This window comes from Calypte anna, chromosome 6 (genome assembly GCF_003957555.1).
Source record: "Calypte anna isolate BGI_N300 chromosome 6, bCalAnn1_v1.p, whole genome shotgun sequence".
NCBI lineage: Eukaryota > Metazoa > Chordata > Aves > Apodiformes > Trochilidae > Calypte > Calypte anna.
In genome coordinates this window covers 32,827,466-32,841,843 of record NC_044252.1, presented here as the reverse complement: position 1 = coordinate 32,841,843, position 14,378 = coordinate 32,827,466, and the positions used below count along the sequence as shown (strand labels likewise).

General features: G+C 39.0%; 2 protein-coding genes across 5 annotated transcripts in view; one reads left to right on the top strand and one right to left on the bottom strand.

Moving 5' to 3' along the window:
* Positions 1-46: 46 nt before the first annotated feature.
* On the bottom strand, positions 47-9,573 carry BCCIP (BRCA2 and CDKN1A interacting protein). Its single transcript, XM_008491741.2, has 7 exons — positions 9,395-9,573; positions 6,543-6,617; positions 5,831-5,911; positions 4,893-4,985; positions 4,009-4,196; positions 3,464-3,641; positions 47-587 (listed from the first exon to the last, which is right to left on the bottom strand). The coding sequence occupies exons 1-7, from the start codon at positions 9,521-9,523 to the stop codon at positions 417-419; spliced, it is 915 nt and encodes a 304-aa protein (XP_008489963.2). The 5' UTR covers positions 9,524-9,573; the 3' UTR covers positions 47-416.
* Positions 9,574-9,587: 14 nt separating this feature from the next.
* UROS (uroporphyrinogen III synthase) overlaps positions 9,588-14,378 on the top strand; it is a 36,775-nt gene continuing 31,984 nt past the window's right edge. For 3 of the 4 annotated variants that reach the window (XM_030452840.1, XM_030452838.1, XM_030452839.1), the window contains exons 1-3: positions 9,722-9,820; positions 12,005-12,063; positions 14,072-14,161. In XM_030452840.1, coding sequence (XP_030308700.1) covers positions 14,099-14,161 — 63 coding nt within the window. In that variant the 5' untranslated portion in view covers positions 9,722-9,820; positions 12,005-12,063; positions 14,072-14,098. Of the gene's footprint in view, positions 9,821-12,004; positions 12,064-14,071; positions 14,162-14,378 lie in introns of all 4 variants that reach the window. The other variant, XM_008491743.2, reaches the window with a different exon arrangement.

Genomic DNA, 14,378 nt, shown 5'->3' with positions numbered 1-14,378 from the left:
TATGCAATATACCTCCCCATCTTAACCCATGTTGTTATTTTGAAATTTTGACAAATACATTTGATGGAAGAAACATACAGAAAAAGCACTTTTCTTAAACAAAAGGAGTTGCATGTATTGTTTTGTAACAAAGATAGACAATTTAAGTTGGGTTAAAAACACATGGAGTAGATCTTCAAGTTTCCTTGTGATATTGTTTTTTTATTGACTGCTTAATGATGATAGCAGACTGTAGTAAGACACAGTATTTAAATGTATTAATTTGCTGGGTATTTTTGGCTGTACCACCTACTTGTCTTTTAGGTGCACAGAGGAAGCATTTGAGCAGAACAAAACCATTAAGAGCAGCCTGAAAAGATTGTCAGAGTTCTGCATGGCTGCTTTACAAAAAAAATAAAAGGTGTTTATAGGACCATTCAGAGTGAGAGATAATCTTTGAGTTTCTCCATAATTACATTAATTCCATCAGCTGGAACTATCATAACAGTCCGCAAAGGCTTCATTGGTACATCATCAAAGGACCATCTGCCTCCCAAACAGGTGTCACTTTCCTCTTGCACAGAGTAGCTGAACTTCAAAAGGGCTTTCTAAACAGAATAAATGCATTAAGATTAGTATTTTTAATTAGCATGAAGACAATACATCACCTAAACACAGTAAAAACAACCCCATTATGCACATGCTTATTGAGAAGTTCTTTTCTTCTCTCTCACAAGGCCCAGCAAACCTACCAGAGAAATCACTGTGAAGTGCTTTGAACTCTGGCTTTTCACAGAATTCATACAATTCATATTCAATCCTAAAATGATTGCTATCATTGTGATTGGGTATCAAAAAAACCAAAAACCTGAAGAGGGAAAAAAAGAGAAATATCTATATGCCCCCTTTTTTATGCTTACTGTGCCTCATTTTAGATGGTTTTAAGACAGCATCTCATTCCATATCATCACATCAGGTTATGCCAACCCTTAGAAGCTATTGTGCCAGCTATCTGGGATTTCTGAATGACAAGAATATCAGGCTTTTAGCAAACCCTCAGCCCCGGAACAAGAGCAAACTACTAGCTGTGTAATGTTAAGAATTAGCAGATCCACCAAAACCCAGATAAAAGAAGCAGCGAGGGGGTGCAGGTGGAAAAGAGCCTGAATTAAAGATGACAGCTTGGTGTGGGCCACGTGGTGAAGACCCCTGGCAAGGAACAGGCTCTGTTCCTTTTGTGGCACTCTAAAACTGCTCAGAGTCCTAAGCATTAGCATATCAGTAAGGATATTGGGTACAGCAATCCCCCTCTCTCACACCACTGGCAGAAATTCTGTATTAAGGGTTCAGGCACTAACTCAAATTACTGAGAATTTCAAGAAGCTCTTGTAAAGTCTCCAGATGTTTGGAGCCACTGCAACATATATCTGTACAGGTTGTGTCTTCAAACAGGGAGGTGTCTACATTATGGATCATTGCTTTCCAGTGGTACATACTGCATACAGATAGAAGCTTTTTTATTAGCTTTCCCAGACAAAATGCCTGATGGCTAAGAAATGCCTAACTGATGTTTCCAGTTCCCACATAAAACAGAGTAAGAAGTAAGATCTGAACTAAGTGAAAAAAAATAAACTTCCCTAACCTCTTCCCTTTGCAAGGGAAGTTAAATCCAGTCTCCTTTTAGCTTTGCTATTTACTAACAGCATCTCAAGGCTGTACATTTCATTTTGGAAGACCCAAAATTGAGTGGCTTTGCTCAAGAACAGTATGAGCAATGGAAACCCTAAACCTTTAATCCATTCTGGTTATAACAGAACTTTTCTTCTGCTCCCTCAATAACCGTTTAAGGAATAGAATAAATAGAATAAAACACAGTGAACTGCCAAGTGGCAAAGGGCATATCTCTGTTTTATTTGGTTCCAAGTGTCTGCTTCACTACACTTAACACTATTTTATGTCAATCTGATAAAAGTTGTGTGATCAGGAAGGGTATAAACTCCACCACTAATTTAACACATATACATTATTAAATACAGAGACCTACTTAATTTAATACCCTCCAAAATGTTTAAGATTATTTTGTTAAAAAGCTTAGGCCTGCTAAAAAGAAATGCTCAGTTAGAACCTGCCCACTTGAGAGGATAATTATTGCAATTTATAGAAAAGCACACAATTAGTCTTTAAAATGCCATTCAAAATCACAAAACAGATAAATGTAAAATAGGCCTTGAAGAACACAACATGTGGGTATCACAGGCTTCTCCCCCTCACTTTTTAAAATAATATATATATATATATAACTAAAGTTGAGTTGGTAAAGCTGCTGTGTCAGGAACATAAAAAGAAAATCCCAAATTTGTTATTTTATTATTTGTTATTCCCTATAGCAAACAATGAATTCACCTACTTACATTTTTCTTCTTCCCAAGAAATAAAATTTCAGCCATAATATAGCCTCTAACAGAGAGTGTCATGAGTTATTGCACACAGGAACCTTTGCCATTAACTGTGTGATGCATGTGCAAGCACTTTATCCTGTAGGCACTGCCAGAAATGAATAATAATGGGCTCTTGACAAAGCAATCATGTTGTATTTTTAAAGTTTTGAAAAAAGAAAAAGTTCAATGAAAAACTATTCACGTTTCCAAGTATATATTTTCATTTTATTTCCTGCACCTTCCCCTCTCATGATTTGTCTTGGGACCAGCAGAACTGCACAGAGAGGTTGCCTTAGGAAATAGGAAGCAATATTTTTGTCACAATATTTTAGCACTTTTTATTAATATACTTGTTCTGAGCAGAACAGAGACAGAAAAGAGAATTTTTATCTACGTGTTTGAGTCTCCAAAGTTTTTATTCCTAGAAGTTTCTGAAAATGACAAGTATCCAAATGGAAGCAGACAGATCAGGTTTCCATGTTATACAACAAACAAGACACCAACGTGTGGCTTTGCATTGGGTAAGTTTCTTGGGAAAAGACCTCAGAGAAATTCATTTAACTGCATTATCAAACCTAAATAAAACCTTAACAGCTGTTTTCTCTGGCACAGGACTACTGTGTGGAGGCAGAGAAAAGAGATCTATGTATTAAAGTATTAACAGGTATTGCAGATGCTGATCCAATCTCTAATACCAGAGATTTTACCATTTTTACCACTGCCACAGGTAAAATGTGCACCACACCATCTTGCAGTCAGGTTAATTGTGACCTGATACAAGTAACATATTAGCAAATTCATGCCAATACAGAGAATTTAATAATCTGGATTCCTGGATGACACACCCAAGTTTCTGACACAACCACGGGTTGCATCCTCCTCTCTCAACACTACTCTAAAAAAAGCTGGAGCTGAGAGATATCTGATATCTTTTAAAAAAAAAAACTTTGAATTTTAGGTGAAATACCATTTTGTGTCAAGAAAATAAACATCTTTAATTTAAAATAATTTTTAATTTTAAAATAATTTAAAATTTAAATTGTTACCTCATAAAAGAATTCTTCCTCTGCATTTGCAAACATTAATTCCTCCTTTTGCTGATTTCTCTTTCCCTTACTCTTTGCATTGCTCTTTGTGGCTTCTGTAAAGGTCTTGCTGATGAGAAGATAGTAGTGGCACTTTCCACAAGGTTTGTTTGTTCTGTGTGCCTCAGTCAACTCTTTTCTAAAGACAAATAAATCTTTACACATACAATTTGAAAATAAATTTAAACCCTCAACAAGTGCATAAGTAAACCTTCTAATGTATTAGTACAGAAAGGATATTCATATTTCAGCTTGTTCCTCTACACCTCAGAAGATAACTTCTGCATATGCATTCCTGGTATTCAAATATAATATTTGCAATTTTAAAACTAAGACCTTATCTGAGATGAAGTTTTTTTTATATTTTTCATGTCTTACTTATACCTATACTTATACCTATAGTAACACTGTGTTAACATAGTTCTATATATATAATTTCTGAAAAAAATGTGAAGAAAACATACTGTTCAACATGATGTTAACCAAAAACAAGGAAACAAACTTACTGAAGCTGCTGGTGCATGGGCAGAGCAATCTGGGGTGGAACATTAATGAATCTTTCACTTAGCAGGAGACCCACAGGCTTAGAGCTGTCATTTAGGAGCTTTTCCAGTTGTTCAGCTACCTGCTGTTCACAGCTCTTCTCACAGTGACTTAGAATCAGCTCCTTGATTTGTTCAGTGCACTGTGTACCCTAGAACCAAGAGGTGTGTTTTCTTTACATTGCAGAACAAGAATTTACACAAGAAAACCTTGAATATGGACTTCAGGGAAATACTCTACAGGCCTACTGGCAATGTCCTTTTGCAGTCCCTAAAGCAACATACAATTTATCTGAAATTATTTACCAACCCTGCAGCTGAGGGCAAACAAAGGTTCTTAAGTGATAAGAATGCAGCTAGAAGCTGCTGTATGCTCAACAGCAAAACTCAGAAAGCTGCAAAAGATGAAAGTGAAGGAATACAAGAGGCTGACAGCTCAGCTACCTTGAAACTTCTTACTAAACCTAGTTTTAACTCTCTATTCCACTCTCTGCTTTATGTTTGACCTTCAGGAAGATACATGGGACTAGATCCAAAAGAAAGCTAAGTGATGAACAACTTTTAAGAACATAATGGGCTGCCCAGGGAAGTAGTGGATTCTCCATGTCTGGAGATATTTCAAAAGAGCCTGGATGTGGCACTGAGTGCCAAGGGCTGGGAACTGCAGCGGGAGTGGATCAAGGGTTGGACTTGATGATCTCTGAGGTCCCTTCCAACCCAGCCAATTCTATGATTCTATGATAATCTTCCAAGGTGGAATTCAAAATCTTGATTCAGCTTTTTTTATGCAAGGCCAAAAAGCAGGATGAAGTCTCCCTACTGCCTGGGTGTTCATGAGGAATACCAACCTTCCTTTCTGTTAAATTTAAGCAGCTTATAAAGCCAAGGACTTCATCATCATCTTCATCATCATCACTACTTTCTTCTTGGACTTCTGCTTGCTGTTCAAAGAAACAAAAAGCAACAGCTCAGGTTGACATTCTATTTCCACTCTCCCCAGCAAGAAATGTTTTTCTTTCCAGAGATGCTTGGCATGTGACAACCATCTAAAGCGATCTGTACAAACACAACCTACAACTTTTGGTGACGGTTATGAAAGAATTCTGATTATGCCTATGAAAATGCTGCATCACTGAATGTCTCTGCACCTAGAGCCAGTGATTTAGAGCCAGGTTGTGTGTCTTCTACAGCAGGATCTTTTGAAAGGCACTAAAATTTGATAGCTCACACATAACGAGCAGCATCTCAGTACAAGGGACAGCAATATCTTAAGCAAAACCAATTTTCTTCAGTTTATTATGCAGGAAAATAAACCTGAGAAGTTTTAAAAAACAGTTTGCTTAAAAAACATTGAGTAAAAGAGCTTTGATAGGGGGTGAAAAAAAAGCTCAACAAAACCCTGCAATGAAAAACCTGGGGAAAGAACTGATGGTCATGCAGTTGTAACCAAGGATCACATTAAACTTGGGCATAAAAACTGATGAGACAGAACAAAAAGGAAACCCACAGTGAGGATGCCATACAACATGGCACAACTGCACAGCTGTGCCCTGTGGAAGCAGCTTCTTCAGGCCATCTACTGTACCAAAATTCAGAGACAAAAATGACAAGCCTTCCATATGTAAGAAGAAATCAGCCAAAAAAATAAACCAAATCTCTTTGGGTTGAAAATAGGCATCAAGCAAGCAAACAAACCACAAGGACAGCATCACCTTTTGCAAGTCTGTAACATTATTTCAACATAAAAAGTATTGTACTTCCTTGACAATGGTAAATTCTCTCTTACCTTGATAATACTTCCAATATGATTCTGTTGTATTAATATATCAGTTAATTCAGCAATGTTAACAGGAGCTTTTAGAAACAACTGGAAAATAAAAAACAAGTATGAAGAAGTTTTATGCCTGATGATAGATCATAGGCCACTTAATTTGAGAATGAAGTCAGTAACTTCTGAAGGTTGTCATGCAACAACGTTTCATTTCCGATTTCCATTTAGTGACTTTGTTTATTTAACTTCCTCCAATGTAACACTGCAAAGACTAAAAAACAACTTCTTGAAGTGCTTGCTAATTAACCCTCCACAAGCAGACACTTGGCATACCTGGTATCCTTTTGAGTTTGGTGTGACCTAAATTCTTGCTGAGCACAAGAGAAACAACCAGAAGACTGGAAGTTGTCACATTAAACAGACCCATCTCTTGCCTTTTTTTAAGGACTGTAATTTACAAAAAAACACTTCCAGAAAGCTGACTAACATTGAAGGCAGTTTTTTGGGCAGCAGCTAACACAATGAAGATGGAAAGATTACATACACTGTGGAAGAAGAGCCCTATAGTGCACTGGGTCAAGTTCTTGAACCCATGGATTATGAAACACATGATTACTATGAGCTGAAGCACAGGAAAACTATGAATCAATAAAAAAATGTGACCTGATGACTTTATGTCACTCTTTAAATATTATTCATGGAAATACCAACCAAAAAGTCAAAGTACCTGTTGTAGCAATTTCTTTATCCCATTGTAGTCATTGTCTGATATGGAATGTGCTTCAAATTCAATATTCACCTCCTATGAAAAAGTGAAATACAGAATATCAAACACACTTGCCAAGAAGCTACATCAAAACAAAGGTAAACTGCAAGAAACTTGAAGAGAAGTAATGGTGAACATCGTAAATAAAACTTACTACCATCTTGCAGTAATCACAGCAATTGTTAACATTTCTTCTGTAGTCTTGAGAGAGCATTTTTGACAGTAATTTTTTACAACTAATTTGCAAATTGTGTTGTGAACAAACCCTTAATACTTCATTCCTGCAATGTCTTTCTCACACTTGGGTTCACTGTAGCCATACAGATTCTCTGCTGCAGAAAGAGCTTTGATCCAGGCAGTTAAACTCTTAAACCTGCAGGATTGGAGTGTGATGCCTCAAACTGTTTCGAGGAATCAAAACTTCTGAACACTAAAAATTTCAATCAAATCAAATCAAAACTTCTGACACCAAAGAAGACTCCTAGCACTCCAGTCTCACACTGAGGTCATAGTCTTTACAATCCACTGGGAGAACAGCCTCAGAGGCCAATTTACAACATATAAAAAAAATATACAACCCCTTCTGAGGGGAAGAAATACAGATGGGTGTCAAATATTCTTTTATGGTCCAGTAAAGCAAGGAAGATGTACAGAGGTAAAACATAAGTGACTTTCTCAAGGAGGGGACATGATTTATTTAAGAAGCTGTGTATATAAGCAAAGAGATTGTATCTTTGGGGTGTGTAGTATCCATCCTGGCATCCAGGAACTTCCTGACTGCTTTAAAATTCAAGGACCTCACTGAATGATTACACCAGTAAAGTCTGAACAAAACACAGTTTACAGTGGTTCTGAATGCTGTGCAAATCACAGCCATAAAATTGATATAAGCACAGCAGCACTACATGTTCTAACACTGGGTTTGCTTTATGGCTTTCCCAGTGCCCAAAAATAACACCCTGGTATGGGAGAGTTTACAAACACCCCATCTTTCATCTATTAAAAAAAACAAACAAACCAAAGGAAATAAAGACTTCTCATATATTTTGGTGTGTCTTTTCTTGCTACTCTGCACTTACTCTCTTTGCACTGCATCCAAAGCACACAGCCCACAGAGCAAGCTGCTTATATGCAGTAAAACTCTGCTAGAGAGAACACAGCAGTGAGCAAAGCACCTTCTCATCAACCAGGCCACGGCTGGCAATCATGTTGCTGTTCTCAGATGGACAGAACTGCCACACAGCCCTTTCTAAGAAAAAAATATCTGCATAAATAAAGAGGTTGTCCTAGAGGTGAATTGAAAGGCTGGTATGGCAAAAATTAAAATTATGAGAACTATACTGAAACAAAGCTGATTTTACAGATCTCCAAGTCTGAATAGGTCTAAGTGCTCAGTACACTTCAACTCTAGCAAAGCACACCTTGATGTCTGACAGAAGAATTGAGGGAAACTCAGTATATTTTTCCATTGACACTCACAAACCAAAACACACATAATAACAGTGTATCACTCTCAAAAGCTGGAACACCAAATTCAGCACAATATTGGACATTTCATCCCCTGCACAAACAACTGCAAATACAATGCAGCAGTGCAGGAGGCACAGACACCACCCTTAACACCTCTGTCACTCAAGAACCTCGATGCTGAAACAATAAAACACAGTTAGCAGAAATGCTGAGCACTTAAAAAGAAGCAGGAAAAAAAAATATTATTGCCAACAGCTTTAATTCCATGATGTCCCCACTGGGGCAAAAGGCTGAGGCAGTTTAGAAACACTCAAGGTACAGAGAGCTGCTGCTCAAGAACTTCCTCAACACGTCAGCTCAAATCATGTCAGTACTCACAGAACAGGGCACAGGTTTCTAGAAAATGGCAAAAAGTGCTTTCCCATCGTGTTATTATGACAGATAAAACAATTAAGCGTACACTTTTTATAATAATTTTTTAAAAGGTAGGGTTTTGTTCTTTTTGTTTGTTTGCTAAAATAAGCTGAGGCCTCACCTAAGATGAAAACTGCTTAAAAAGTGAAGTCCTAGTGAAGACAACCAAGCGAGCAAAATATTTACCTTGAAGTGTATTGAGTCAAAACACTTTGATACTCCTACTCTTTGACTCTTTTAACCTCTGTGAAAATGACAGATCATTTATTATCGTCCCAAGATTTTAATAAGAGCTCAAAACTCCCCCCTCCCAGTCAGGGGAGGGACCCTTCCCTGACTGATGTGCTTTCCACACGTGTCTATACATAGAGACAAAGCTCGGAAAACACATTGACATTTGGTTTCCTTGAGGTCTGGCTTTAAAAAAAAAAAAATTCCCCCTCCTCTTTCTTCAACAAGAAGGAACTTAAAGCAAATCTCCTGAGCTGAAAGCCTTATTGTCAAGAGGCCGTGGGGTTTCCCCACACAGAACGCAGACAGACCACGCGGCCTTGGGTATTATCACGTTTTAAAAAAGAAAATAAACAAACAAAGATAATTCAAACTCTCCATCGATCCACTGAGTCTGTTTTACCTCATACATTCGCACATCGTGTTACTTTATTACACTTTAAGCTGAAGCCCGCGCCCCGACCCCCGGGTTCCTCTCAAGGGGTTGGCAGGGGGACAAACCCCGCTCCCCAACACCACTCACGGCTTCACGAGCCCGGTTGCCTCTTTCCATCATTTTCCAACTTATTTTACCTCCAGTGCATCAAAAGAGGACGGGAACGATATGGAGGAAAGGAGGAGGGGGGGTTTGGCCGCGCCTGCGGGGCCCCGAGTGCGGGTGCGGTGCAGGCCAGCAGCGCCGAGAGGGCTCTGCTCACCTCATCGATCTTCTCCTCTTCCTCAGAATCCGACTCGCCCGACTCCTCCTCCGATTCCGGCTCCGAGCCGCTCTCCTCGGACAGAGGTTGGGGTTGGGATTGAAGCCTCCGCTTCGCTGGCGTAGCCATTGCCGCCGCGGCGCGCAGGCGCTGGGCCCCCGGAAGGCCCCGGTGTTGGGAGCGGTGTCGGGCAGGCGCGGTACCCGCCCTGGGCTGAGGGTGGCTGGGCGAGTCTGGGCCGGTTGTACACCGCCGGTACCCGCCGGACCCTGCCAGACCCTGCCGGACCGGGGTCTCTCCCTCAGTAAGGTCCAGGGGTGTCGGTGGTCCCGGTGCGGGCGTGAAGCGTGTCGGCACCGCCGCCCGGCGAAGGTAGCGCAGGAGAGAGTCGTCGGGGGATGTCGTGACATGTCGTGACAGCCTGAGGTGAATGGGAGGGAGAGGTTGTGTGACTTTGCCAGAGGGGGAGAGGCCCCGGGAGAGCGCCCGGGAGGTGTGGAGGAGCGGGCGGGGGAATCACCTCACGACCCGGGTCTGTCCCCTCATAAGGAGCCCCCCGGGATTCCCTCTTTGTGCTGCTTTGAAAGAGCTGTTCTGGAAATTATCCGTAAATTCCGACATAAACGGAACGGTGTTTGGAATTGTAGGTGGGTGTTGCCTTGCTGAGGCATCGGGGAGGTGAAGGAATTCTCCTCAGCAATAAATGTCCTCGCTTTTCCTCCACATTCACCGCCTCGGTCCCTCGCCTGCTTCTCATGGACCTCTCGGTCACACTGTTGTAAAGGAAAAAAAAAAAATTAATGCAAATAGGGGCTTGAAATACGATTCTGGGGTCCGAAAGCCTGTGCTGAGCATCTGTGAGCTGAGTCAAATTACTGAAAGCCAAATTAAAAAAAAAAAATATATATATAAAAAAATTAAAAAGTTACTCAGATGATTACTGTTTACTTCAAAAATTAATTCCCAGGCTAGTTACAGATAATGACAGACAAATGAATAGGAAAGGCAGTGAGGTAGAGTGCAGTAAGCACAACGTGAATGTGTTTTGTTATAAAAACAAAAAAAATCCATTGGGAAAATGTGTTGGAAAATCCTAAGCACAAAAAGTGTACAAGTGGACGTTAATGTCTGACATTCACGCAGCCCATGCTCTATAAATGTCTTTGTGTCTAGGTAATAAATAAAGGTAGGTGTTAATGGGGTCATTTGGAGGAGAAGATTGGGGTTTTGGTATTGCCAGCCACAAGGAATAAAAACCACAGGCCCTGGGATGTAATTTCATCTTTATAAACACAATCCAGACAGGTTAGAATTTGTATGTCCCTTCTAAGCATCAAACCTGTGAGTTTGGTAGATTTCTGAGTTCATGGCAGCCCTATGAGTAAGCCTTTTTCTTCTCTGGTTATTAAGCCCATCTAATACTAAAAGAATATTGGTAACAAATGCATTGCATCAAAAGAACGAGCTTTAAGAGGTCTTTGAAAAATCACATCTAAGTAGAATTCATCTCCATTTATGTCTGTGATGGACCAGACAATTCGCTCTGCTATTGACAGTCAAACCTCATTATGTGACTGATACAGTTGCTTATAATCAGAATAGTTATTAGAAAAGTTCAATACATTTTGCAGCTCTTGGAGTCAATAGCAGCAAGAAACAAAAGGACCCATTTATTTCTTTTTACAAGCTGTCCTCTGTATTAAAGGTAGGTCACAATTAGTTTGAGGACAGCTTTTGTACAGAAAGTTGAGTGACCCACAGAGATGTTCTTTCTGTACAATGTTTTATATAAAAAAAAATCTGCAAAGGTTTTTTTATTTAACATGTAAGAGTATTGCTCATTTTTACTGTGCTATTATCAGGGATGCACATTGTAATCAGCTTTATATTTTAATTGAAGGCACAGAGATGTTGAATTTTACTGTGAGAGGCTGTGAATGGGAAGCATTTCAATTATGTCTGTAAGCATAATACTCTGAATATACAATGTGACCTAAAATTACCCTTCTTCTAAATTAAGTGGGCTCAGAGAAATAGCACCAAGTTGATTGTAGCCTTCAGTCCTGATTTAATGCCTCCATCACTCCAGTAGCTCTTGCAGGTTGTTACCAGAACTAATTGGATGGTCCCCAAACAGACTAATAAAAGGTTTTCTCCAGCTTTCTGTCTGTGTGCTCAAGACAGAAAATCTGTTGTTCAGTTATTAAGTTCTTTGCAGGCCTAATAGGGTTTAAATGCTGTTTTTTTTATTTTTTTTTTTTAACATTTGAGGAGCAATCTTTGGAGGATTTTTATTGGTGCTCAGGCAAACAAAGAGTTTAGTGAGCCAACAATGGGTGGCCAGCATCATCCTGGAAACAAGGACTTGACAGTGGAAAACTCATTATGGTCATTCATATACATTCTCTTTTCCAGGTATAGATTGAGCACTGCTGGACTCTGTGAAGTCTGTTCCTTGTCCTAGATGCAAACTTTTTTAGAAATTTGTGCTACCTCACATAACTGATAGATAAAATACATATGGAACCTAAAAATACATCTTTATATCTTGTTGTTCTCCTCCAAAATCCCTGGAGATGCTGCATGTCTTATTTTTATGCTTTCTCTTAGTGCTGTTTGATGCATCAGGAGTGTTTATCAAGAAGCCTGCAATCTTGACCTTTTTACAGGTGAGCCAGATGGCTGAATCCAAAATACAGCTTTCTTTGTAGGGGTGACATCTATATAGTTGCAGCTGGCATGGAGTTCATGATATTTGATGGCTTTGTAATTATTCTGTGGGGTCATACCATCACATGAGTGTTTTCATCACAGCACTGTTAGAAATAGCTCTTTCCAGAGAGTAATAGTCTCTTGTATTATACAGATTGAAAAGACTTCCTTGCATTTCTCTTTGGAGGGCTTCATTAATGTTATTAAACATGATAGATTTTTGGCAATAGGAGGGTGTGGTAGGTTTGAATTCAAATTATATTTATTGGTGCATTCAGACTAAAAGATTGCCAGTAGAAATGTAAGTGTATCTAACTTGGAGAACAAGCACTTAAGGTAGAGTTATGTTAAAGACTGTTGGTAACTTCAGTATCAGAACAACAACCTGTAGTACACAGAACTGGGTGTACACTATATTTTTACAAGAATTTGTAAGATTGTAAGCTGTTCCAATATCAAAGTGAGTGGGAAATGCCACTCAGCCCTACCTCCTGTGAGCTACTGGCACTGGGATATTCACAAGTATTGGGAAGTTTTAACTCTTTGAAGCCAGGGGAGGGATTTCCTTTGGCATTTACTCTGTTTGAAATCAGCCAGAGTTACACTGTGAGAGGTTTGCTGCCCTCAACAAAATCCCTTTGTTTCTGTGGGTGTTTTGGGTCATTCCTGTCACTTCTCTGTCTGTGGCATTTCAGAACTGCAAAGCAGTTCCCTCCTGCCAGCTCTGAGTACTGGAAGTCTTCTGGAAAGGAGAAAGGGAAAGATGTTCAGAATCAAACACCTCAACTAGAGACACCACATTTTAAAACCTGGCTTAAAACCAATGAAGTTTAAACTTTACAAAATGGATGCAGTATCATGGTTGGACACAGAGTTCCCACGGGTGGTGCTTTGGGTGCCTTTTTCACCCACCTGCATTTTGCAGTGCTCCTGGCTGTAGGGCAATGCCTGACACTGAGCTCTGGATATTTGTACCAGATCATGTTTTGTTCACTCTTTGATAAACCTGCCTTTTAACTTTTCATTTTTGTCTGAACAGGTGGTTTTGATTTTTTTTTTTTTTTGCCTGTGATGAATCATGAGGTTTTCAATGCATGTCACGAGAATGCATAAAATTTAAGATGTTCTTTACATCTGCATGCTCATAATTACTCATTTAAAAGTGAATTTGCAAGTGTGTAATCTATCAGTAAGGTAATAGGGGTAATTAAGGTAAATGTGTGGTTAGAGACTGGATTTGTGACTGCATTATTACATTTTGTTTACTTTGATGCTTGGTATATTTGCTTACATGTTGTAACAGGCTTTGAATTCAGCACCAAAGTCAACTTCTAAGAAACTGAGAACCATCATCTTTAATTTTAATGGCATAATATATTTTCTCAGTCTTGCCTTCTTTACTGTAGATGTAAAAGGAGGCATATAAATATTAGATATATTATATGGAGGTGCATATTTGGGTGTATATAGATGCTGATACATTTGCATTTATTTTTTTTTTTTAAGTGAAAGACTGGCCTGAATATATTTTGCCTTGTGGAAAGGGTGAGACCCCAAATCATCCAAATTAAATCACTTGCAACATAAACCCTTACATACTCATTATGATAAGCATGGGGTGGAAATGAATTAATTAGAATAAGTTTTTATAGATAGAAGTTTATTGCTGAACATGACTGCACTGTAGAGGTTGTTACTACAAAATACTCTTTTAAAATGTCTTCTTGATGACTTCCCTTACAGTTTCTCCCTCTCTTAAGCAGTTTTATCTAGACACAGCATGTTTTTTGTTGGTCTTATCAGGGTGGATGTTCATGCTCAGAGAATGTACATTTTCTGCTTACTCATTGTACAGAGAGCAGTGCAGCTGGTGGCAGCACAGCTTCTTTGAAGTTTCATTAGAGTCACTGTGCAGCAGCAAGTCTTCTAGATCTAATTTAGATAAATTCCTTTATTGCATTTCAGAGTTCTTTTGCAGTTATTTGTTAAACAATGAAGGTTCTGTTGCTGAAGGATCCCAAAGACAAAGATTCGGGGCCGGATCCGTATATTAAAGTGAGTAAACTTTTTATAAAGTAAGGAGTTTTGTCACTTCACTGTTAAATAATACATCCAGCAAGACAGATGACTGTGGCTGTTGAAAGTGAAAAAGGTGTTTAATCAAAATTAGGAGGACATGTCTGAAATGTTGCTAAAAAAAACACCTGCTGGAAAATTTGCTGGTCCTGAAAAAAATATATTAGTTATTCATACTGAATTCACTGTTAAAGCT

Bases quoted from the DNA above. Each gene is read 5' to 3' on its own strand.
- BCCIP (XM_008491741.2), bottom strand. From the start codon at position 9,523: ATGGCTACGCCAGCGAAGCGGAGGCTTCAATCCCAACCCCAACCTCTG. The intron at 6,618-9,394 runs GTGAGCAGAGCC...ACTTTTTCATAG, and splicing joins AAGAGGAGAAGATCGATGAG to GAGGTGAATATTGAATTTGA. The intron at 4,197-4,892 runs GTTGGTATTCCT...TCTTGGTTCTAG, and splicing joins TAAATTTAACAGAAAGGAAG to GGTACACAGTGCACTGAACA.